At 51.1% G+C, this 9,824-nt stretch overlaps 1 protein-coding gene across 1 annotated transcript in view; it reads left to right on the top strand.

The window, feature by feature from the left end:
- Positions 1-9,306: 9,306 nt before the first annotated feature.
- ZIC5 (Zic family member 5) overlaps positions 9,307-9,824 on the top strand; it is an 8,388-nt gene continuing 7,870 nt past the window's right edge. The window contains 2 exon segments of the mRNA XM_034663812.1: positions 9,307-9,800; positions 9,802-9,819. Coding sequence (XP_034519703.1) covers positions 9,426-9,800; positions 9,802-9,819 — 393 coding nt within the window. The 5' untranslated portion in view covers positions 9,307-9,425.

The raw sequence follows: 9,824 nt of genomic DNA, 5'->3' as shown, positions 1-9,824 counted from the left end.
CCCCCCCCCTTTCGGGTGCGGCGGGCTCCGCTCGCCACCTCCGCTCGGTGGGCTCTGCAGCCGACGTCGCGGCCTTTTATTTTATTTTTTATTTTTTGTCTCCTCCTTTTCCTCTCTCCTCCCCCGCTCGCCCCCCCGTCTCCCGCCCCGGCCTCCCTCCCTCCGGCTCTCCCTCCCGCTCTCGCTCCCGCTCTCCCTCCGGCTCCAGGCCGGGACTCCCGGTCACACCGCCCCTTTAACGGCGGCTCCCGCCCCGCCTGCCCTTCCGTCGCCACCATTGGCCGCCGAGGCCCCGTCAATCCAGCTCTCCCGCCCCGCGGCTGGCCCGCCCCTCCTCCCCCGCTCTCTCGAGGCTCCCCGCTGCCCCCGCAGCCGCGGATCCCGCGGATCGTCACAGCCAGCCCGGCTTGCCAGCCTACAGCTCGTCGCCCCCGCGGCCGGCGCTGAGGCTCCTGTTCGCGGCCGGCCGCGGCTCTCCCCGGAGCCGGGTGGCCCGAGTAGTGCTGGCCCGGTCCACGGGGTCACAGTGCCCTTGGTTGGGTCCGGAGGAGACAGCACCCTGCGCTCGCGCCCTTCTGCAGAGGCCGCCGACTCCTTGGGGACCCGAGCCACTCCCGGCGGGCACCGAAAAAGGGCAGCCGCGGTCACTCCAGAACTTGGCTAGCAACCGGGTTCGCCGGGCGGGGGGTTTCACGAGCCGGGACTCTACAGGCCCCGGGCCCAGTCGGGAGCGCGCGGCGGGGAGCGGCCCGGGGACCCGTCCCGGGATCCGTGGCACGTTATCTACTCCCCCCTCCGCCCCTTTTAAACTTACTCTGTGGTACTGAAAACACAGGTGCTGGATGGAGGGCCTAGGTAAAGCCAGACTTGCCCCTTCCTCCTACTCTCTGGACACTCACCCAGACACCGCCCCCCTCCCTGGTGGTGGCCCCCACCCGCGCAACTTAGCGCACTCCGCTACCCCCGCCGCTCGCGTCCTGCTCCGATTACAGCAGTAAACACTGAGCAGCGGCCCCCGTGAGGGAGGGGGTTGCTTAGAAGTCGTTTAAAGGCAGTGCTATCCTCGGGGTGGATGCCCAGATGCCCCGGACGCTGCCACAGTGGGGTGGGAAGTATGGGGACGCCGGAGGCGTGCGGCGAAGCAAGGCTCAGGCTGGAGTTTGGCCGAGGGTCAGGCTCAGGGCCTCCAGAGAAGAAACCTCCAGACTGGTAGGGCTTAAACCTTCTAGAAAATATTTATCACTCCTTCTGCAGGACCTGGGAACGCCCCCCCCCACACACACACCTTCGGGCGCTGGCGGGGCCAGGAGGCTCCTAGGGCCGCGCCAGGCCTGCCTCACGGCTCTAGGACTGCAGCCGCCCCCCGGGTTCCCCGTTGGCCGTTGGGGACATTTGCTGTCCTGCTGCCGAACGCTTGCGCTCCCAGAGGTAACCGGAGAGGGTACGCTGGGCCTGGAGGCTGCAGAGGTGTGAATGAAAGGCCTGAAGCCAGAGCCTTTCTTCGCCTAGCTGGCTAGAGAACTGCTTTTATTTACAAATCTCTGAGAGTTGAAATAAAATTAAAGTAAGAATAATCAACATGCATTTATAATTTTCATGTTGAAATGAAATCAACAAAAACACGGGAAGACAACTTTAGCTCGCTATTGCTGGGAGAACCCGGGCTCTCTCTGCCGGTACTGGCAGCCACTCCCGGCTTGAGCGGGTCTCTGAAGGTCGGAGCTGGCCGAAGCCCCTAGTTTAAGGTGCCCTGTGCCCTCCCGCTGCCCCCACCCCATTGCCGTTGGAGGGGGGCAAGAAGGAGGGAGGCTGGGTCATCTTGTCTGAAAGCTGGAGATTCTCGCCTTACCTGAAAGGAGGAAATGTTCCTTATTTCCACACACCACTGTTGGGGGGGGACAATACCAAACTGCCCCCCTAAGCAGAGAGGGCATTGAGAGAGAGACATACAGAGAGAGAAAAGAGAAAATCTCCAAGGAGAAAGGCTGCCTTGCTGCATTTAATCAATAAAAAAAAAGAAAAGAAAAGAAAAAGAAAATCTCCCAATGCACAGCCTTTCACGCTTATTTACCTTATTCATCAATTTATGTGGGGGTGGGGAGTAATTGAAAGAGCTTACTCCGAAAGTATTTACTAAATAAAACATTTTCTTAGAGATTGGTCGTCCTACACACCTAGAAACCTCACTTCCTTCCTTCTCTCAAGGCACCAGACCTCAAGTTTTCCTCCTTTCCCACTTTCACGCCTCCCCAGTCCTCCGTCCCTCCCCTCTTTGCCCCATTCTCTCCTTTCGCTTCGATTCCCCTTTTGCAGCGTCCGCGTTTCCGTCCGGCGCGGCTGGGCGCTCGCTTGCGCCGGATTCCGGGGGCCGCGCGCGGCCGGGTGGTGGGCAGACTCCGTAATTCCCGCGGGAGAACCCGCGGGCTGGGCCCTCCTGGCTATTCTTTCCCGGCTCCAGTTCTCCTTTCTCCACATGACACAGAGGAGCTGAGCCAAGTTCAAAGTCACGTCGCCGTCCCCTCTTAGAAGTGTTTTATTTCTCTACAAACCGCAAAACCCCTTTTCCCCATGACACAGTGTTTTTTTGTTTTTGTTTTTGTTTTTTTTGTTTTGTTTTGTTTTAAGGAAGAAAAAGGGAAGAGAGAACGAGAGAAAGAAAGCAAGGGGGGAAAACCTGCAAAGGCTTTCAGAGTCATTGCCTCAAAAGTAGATTTGGGCTCCTCGGCCGAAGGGAAAAAAGCGGCTAAGACGCGTTCTGCACCTTGTGAGTGATCAGTTTTCAACAGGTTTCTGGAAGGGCCCGCCTTGGCGGTGTCAGACCCACGGGACCCGCAACTGTCTCCGTCGGGCAAATATGTCCCCTCTCTGTAAGTTTTCTTTGACAATCTCACGGAGCCTACCCCGGGCCGGTGCCCGGGGCTGGCGTGAGTCGGGGCTTTGCTGTATGTATGTGGATGGCCCTGCATGGCCGCCGCCTGCGCGCATGGGCTGGCGTCCCTTTCCCCCAGCAGCGCGATAGAAAATTCGGGTTGTCTTCAAAAAACGGCAAATCCTTTCAAACACCCGGACACTCATTCGCTGAGCACCTCGTTGCGGTTTGTGGGTCTCTGTGAATGACTGACTGACTTCTTTTATAGCATGACCAGTATTTTGTGTGTACATACTCACAAAAACAGTGTATACATACACACAACATACTCTCACACACACATAGGAATATCTTGCTGGTCAGGAGAGGCCCAAAACAAGCAAACAAAACTGACCTTTAAATTGGAAAGCAGAAACACTCAGTGGTCATACCATTTAAATTTGTAATTTCCTCTTAAGGAAAGGGGTGGGAATGGGGTAAAGATGGGAGAAACAAATGTGGAATCAGCTGTCTATACACACCAGACCAAAAAAAAAAAAAATGATTTTAGCACCATCCTCTGTATCACAGACTCATAAATTCAACAAGATCATCAACAGGATATTAAGTTGCAGGGCACCTTTGATTCAGCCCTCTCAGCCACTCCTGGGCTGGGTGACCCCTGACCCATGAAGGACCACATGTGTGGGGGAGAGCCCCCTCTGTAAAACCCACCTCGAACAAAAGTTCTTTGTCAGAGCTTCAGAGAAGCGTAATGTAAAAAAAACAGAGAAAATTTGTAACGTAAAAGAAGGGGAAATCATGAAAATCTCAGCCAGTGTTGTAACTTTTAAATGCCATTTTAAAGAAGGGGGAGGTCAAATGGAGGTGGGGAGGTATCATAGAATAAGGCCCTCTCCAGTCTGGTCAGAGAACTTCTCTTCTTCCTACAGTTAAAATTTACAGTTCTGTAACTGGGCTTATAAAAAGTCTCTATATAAAGTATATGTTCACCAGCACTTTAGTAACAGGGATGCAAATGTTTGTCTATTTGTCGTGAGGGGCTGAGAGAAAAAAGTAGTCAACATTTCTGTGTGACAGTGGTTGTGGTTTTGCAAAAGGAAGACAACTAACTAATTGTCCTGACTTTGTCCCCTCTTTCCTGATGGGAGTGTTTCTACTGCTGCAAAACAAAGCGAAACAAAAACAAACCAGAAAACAGGAGGCATTAGCTTACATGAATGTGTTTAATTATTTTGAGGACCGTTATCCTTTGGGCCCCTAAATGAACTACATCCAGGAAGGTTGAATACTGGTGACAGGAGAGCAGCTTTCCAATAAACTGCAGTATTATTGCAATAGACTTTGTAATACAATTTATGCTGTCATTCATAAATAACAATGCCATATGCCAACCATATTGCTTCCACAAGTAAATCCGTCAACGTGTCATTATTTGATTTGCCTCAACAGCTTCTTCAAATATTGAAGTATAGATATTGGAAAGGGTGTGGAATGGGGGAAAGTGCCCACAAAATCTGAGATTTAAAAAAACCAAACCAAACCAAACACTCCACACAAACTCCACCCCTCCTTCATCTCCCATCCAAAAACATCCTAAAAGATAAAGAATGAAAGGGAGGAGAAGCACATCTTGAATCCAATATAAATAAATATTGGGTGGTGATGTGAACCATGAACACATAAGCGAGTTTTGTGTTTCCTGCTTTGACCTTCTAAGCCTATTTTCAAGCACAACAATTAGACATTTCCCAAGAAATTACCAATCCTAATGGTCAAATGTGGGTCAAAGGCCATTCTCCTACAACCCTCATCTCTGGGATAAAAATGATTGATAACCAAATGAGAATATTTGATGACAGGCCAATTTTACTCAATTTATTTTTTAGTAATGGGAAAGTAAAGAGAGCCATAATTTTTCAAGGGCTTTTAAGCACCAAGGTCAGGTAGACATGGGATGGGTCCCCATTCTTGACTATCCAAAATAAACAAACCCCAAATCCAACGTTTCAGTCACAGCTACATAATCTCAGTCTTGTGCCTTAAAAAAAAAAAAAAAACCTCATTAAGTCCGGGTACATGGGACAGGGATCATCAACTTTAGCAAGAAGCGCATTTTTAGGTTACACTTAGCCCCGCAGGTATCCGTGGAGCTTGAGGAGTCAGGGCGAGCTCAGCAGGGCGGGAAGGAGAGGCAGTCCTGGGAGGGACGCTCAGAGGGCTGAGAATGCCGGCGCTGGGGAGCACCAAGGCCCCCGGGCTGGCTCGAAGCTCCCAGGAGGTTAGACCCAGAGTGGTGAAGGCGGGAGGGTGGGGGGATTTGCCGAGAGCAAGCCGGGCAAGGGGCTGAGAGTAGTGGCAGAGTAGCTCCCTGCCTAGACGCCTAGCGAGCCGGATTTGAGAAAAGCCTTGAACCCAAAGTCCTCATCACTTCCGGCATGGCAAAGCTCAATGAAAAGGAACCCTTGTGGGCCCCTTAGCCCACCTGGCCTGGGCTTTAGAGAGGTCTGAGTGTACCCCTTCCCCACCTTCTCCAGTGTCTGCTAGGAACCCTCCTCCTCCTCCCTGTTGAGCACCCACTGGCGCCCTTGGGCTGGGCTCCTTGATCCCTGGAATAATTCAGGGCACCCTGTTCGCTCTTGAACGTGCCTCTGGCGTGGCCCAAATGGCACTAGACGCTCCAAACCGCCGGGCACCCAGTCCTTCTGCAAGGAGGCCGCGCTCGCGGGAACCACGCGGCACTGGCGAGCGGTAAAGCAATTGCTGGGGCAATAAAAAGCAGCTCAGTGGGTCCCCCCAGATCCTTTCTTGTCCACCTCACCGTCCCCGGCTTACCCCCTCCCTCCGCCTGCAGAAACAATCAAACAAAGACTCAAAAGCCAGGAAATGTCCAATTCACTTCCCTTAGAGTTTATTAATCGCCCACACCCACCACGAGGAAACTTGGCGGTGCTCAGGGAGGAACGGAGGGCTCCAGGGGGCCTCCGTCAGCACCACCCCTGCGCTGCGGGAAGCCATAAGCGCCAGCCTGGGCATCCCCGAGTCCGGGTCCCATCGCCTCAAGGCAGCTGAGCGCGGCGGGGCCGCCGGGTTCGGGCCAGCTCGGCGTGTACCGTACCTCCTCAGCCTCCTCCTGCCTTTGTTTGGCTTTGGAAGGAGGCTGGGATTCCGGTGCAACAGTGAAGTCTGAAAATCGGTGCTCCCCAAGAGCACCTGTTGACCCCAGAAAGGGCATTTCCACAGACTGCCACGTTGCTGCCCCCCCTCCCAAGCAGCTCCGCTGCAAAAGCGCAGACGAGAGCATGAGTTTTAGGGTCGGCCTGACAGCCGGCACCACCGCAGAGACATGGGGCTGAATCCACAGATGGGAACTGGTATAACGACGTCTATACTCTCTCCTGCCTTTTTTTTTTTTTTTTTTTTAGTCATTATTATTATTTTCTTCAACGCCCTGGAAATTGCTAGTGTTTATTTAGGAAGTGTGACACAGTTATTGGGTCCTTAGAAACTCGGGATGTTAAGGGGGTTTGATTTGGCTCCCAAATGGCTTGAAAAAGAAACAGCGCACCTGGGGTCAGGAGGGTCATCACAATAACAAAAAGCACGTCTACAAAATAAAAAGCTCTTTTATAAAGAAAGGCAATCCCGGAAATCCACTGCGAGCCTTCCTGATGACCATCTAGCTAGGCCTATTCTCAGGTTTAATTGGCAGGCGGTTTATTGGCGCCTTATTGGTGTTGATTGAAATTTTGCTCCCAGTTCTTTCTTTTAAGAATTAGCATCTCAAGTCGATTTACCTGAGTCAATTATCTTTTTAGAATCTGGGTTTGGCCATAAATTTGCAAATATTCATTACACGCACTTTGTAAATATCGCTCTTTCCAATCGCCACCCAAATCTCTATTATTTCCTAAGAAAGTCTTTTCTTTTTGAAGGCTTCCATAAAAAGAAATTGATCAGGGAGCTATATTTGAATTAAGACATATTAAATCGATGACAGATACATATCATGCTGTGTTTAACAAGAGTTGTACAAGGAGGCGGGTTCCAGATTCCGCACGGCTCTGCTGCACCATTATTCACATTTTTACAGCCTTTCCTTCATGCCTTCGCCCATTAAACCATTAAATTCCAGCAATTCAATAAAACAAAGCAGTTATAATTTTGAGGAAAAGCTATTTTGAAGGGGGTGGAGGTACCCATTTTATTGCACAATAAAAATGCTCAATAGTCCCTATTAAAAGGTAGGTCGTGTTTATTTTCTTCTTTCTTTATTCGTTCATTTTTTGTTTTTACTTATAACCTGCAGGATTAAATGCAATGCTATTATGGAAGTAGTGATGCTCATTGCCAAGAAATTCTAATAAGGGAAACTCCTTTGAAATGTTCCGAGAGAGGATGAAGACAGTGGTGACAATTCCAAATGTGAAGCTTTCCCAGAACCCATTCACAGAGATGGAAGTCCTCGATACACTTTTGCCTGGTTGGCTAGAGATGTTTTATATCTTTGAAAGGAAAATTGTGGAAGGACTCATCTTCTCCAAATATAGATGTGGATTTTGCCACTGTTGTTTATTATTATTTTTTCGTTGTGTTTGCACTCACGCCTTTCTTATTTCCCCATATTTGAACTTCATTGAAGCTTAAAGAAAAAAAAACTATTTGAAATTTGATTGTAGTATTTTCTTTGTTTGCTTGTCAGTTTTATAAGAGGAATGACATTCCCAAGGCTCACAGGGAAGTTCCCTGTTAAACATTGTTCACACCGATGTAAATGGGGCTATGGAATCAGTTCTTTTGAAAATATTCCTTACCACTCCCCAGGACCATCTCCTAGGACCATAAAGATGATGGCTTTATGCAGTCTATTTTTACTAGGACTGCAAACGAATTAAGCTGGTAACTTGCTTTTTTCGTATCCCCAAAGGGGGGGGGGAATCACATTTTAGTTATTACTTTTTTTTTTTTTTACAAATAATCTTATGCAGGGTAACAAAATAAAAATTAAAACCCCTGACTTAAATTTTTGAGCACCTTAGAACATCACAAAATTTTAAGATTCTTTCTTTTTAAGAGCTGAAGTGACACTTTTGGGAAGCAACAACCCTGAATTTTGGGGATGCCACATTTCTCCACACCCCCAAAAGTGATGCAAGAACCTATTTCTTTTTTTAAAGAGGTGTGATAACAAATCCTTTGAAAGGAAAGGGGCTCGCTTTTTTTTTAAGCCAGTTTATATAGTTTTCAAATAAGACCTCTCACCTACTCTATTAGTTTATTAGAAAACGATGACAGGGTAAAGGGTTCTTCTATTAGTAAATAAATAGCGAAGGTATTGCTTGATTTTAAAATGTTCATTTTATTGGATCAATTTTAATTTGTGGTCCTTTCAATGAAACTGAGGCACGCATATGGAGTGCTTTCTGGGCCGGAAAGAAATTCTGCGTAAAGGATATTGTTTACTTAGCCGCTTCCCTCTGGAGAGATGCTGTTTGGCCTGCCCTGCCACTGTATCTCAGAGAGGCAAAAGTTAGAATCGCTGCCCGATGTTCTCCCACCCCCACCCCCGTAAATCTAATTGGAAGTGGCAGATCTAGAACTGACGAGCAGTGAGATTACACTTTCAGCCAACTACTTTGAACCACGTTGAAAAGGACTGCATGAGCTAAAAAGTCGAGGTAAAACGGTTCCTTTTCGGGGAAGATTTATTTTGACTTCACCTGGTGTCTTGCGGAGTCAAATCACTTAATCGTTTTTGCAACCAATAGGACTTTAATATCCTTCCTCATTCCGTCGCCTGTCGCCGCGCCCTGCGTGAGCGCTCGTCAGATTGGGTGTCCTTCCCAAATAAGTTCCTAGCATCACCTCTACGACGAGGGGTATACTCTGTTCACCTTGCTCCTCCAAAAAGCAGCCCAGGGCTCTTCCAACGGAGGAGGCAGAAAGTGTGTGCTTGCTGGAGGAGACGCTGCGTGCGGTGAGGCGGAGGTTTCTGAAGTTGGGGGCTATCCCCCTCACGCCTTTTGTCCGGGGGTGGGGGGGTCCCCCAGCCCTTACCCACCCGGCGCCCTTCGGCCGCGTGCCGGCGCACGCTCTTCGAAAGGCGCGTCATGGGAACGCGGGGCGCTGCGCGCGCAGGCCCAGCGCAAACTTTCTGCAAGTGCAACTTGGGCATCCCCTGGAAGGCGGGGACACAGGGCTCCAGGGGAGGAGGGGGCGCGAAGCGAAAGCGAAGGCGGCTAAGAGCACGGGGGCGGATCCCTGCTGGGCCGAAGGCCTGAATGGGAGCCAATCCGGCAGCCGTGGCTGCTGCCAATCACGCTGTTCCCTCCAATCCCACCCGTGCCATTTCCAAAATCTCGGTCCCACTGTGCAGCTCGAATGTGGTGTTCGCTCTGCCAATCGCTGGAGGACAGAGTGGGAACAGGAATAGGCCGAGTTAGGAGGCCAGGACAAAGAAGTTAAAGAAAGCCTAATATATACGTGTTTTTGAAGGTGGGCAGAGGGAAAAAAAGTCCCCCCAGTGAGGGTCTATGGGTCTGATTGTGTAGTTCTGATGGAGCCCCCCTTGAGCAAGAGGAACCCGCCAGCGCTGAGATTAGCGGATTTGGCAACGGCTCAGGGCAGGCCGCTTCAGAATATGACAGGCTTCCCAGCGCTGGCCAGCCCGCCCGCCCACTCACAAGTTCGCGCTACAGCCACGCACCTCCGCCCTCGGGACCTGAGCGCTGACCCCGGCGTGGCCATCACTCCGCTCGGACCGGAGCACAAGGCTCAGGCGAGCGCTCTCGGCCTCAGCCCTCCCTCCCAGGCGCTCCCGGCACAGCCCGAGGCGCCGGCGGCCGCCGCCCGCCTTGCAGCCTCGGTCGCGCACCCCGGCGCCTGCACCTACCCCGGTGGCGGGGGCAGCAGCCGCGCGCAGCCCTCCGCGGCCCCCGCCCCCAGCCCCTCCTCT

This window comes from Ailuropoda melanoleuca, chromosome 7, assembly GCF_002007445.2.
Source record: "Ailuropoda melanoleuca isolate Jingjing chromosome 7, ASM200744v2, whole genome shotgun sequence".
Classification (NCBI taxonomy): domain Eukaryota; kingdom Metazoa; phylum Chordata; class Mammalia; order Carnivora; family Ursidae; genus Ailuropoda; species Ailuropoda melanoleuca.
Note: the sequence above shows the minus strand (reverse complement) of the source record. Positions and strands in the feature narration are given on the sequence as shown.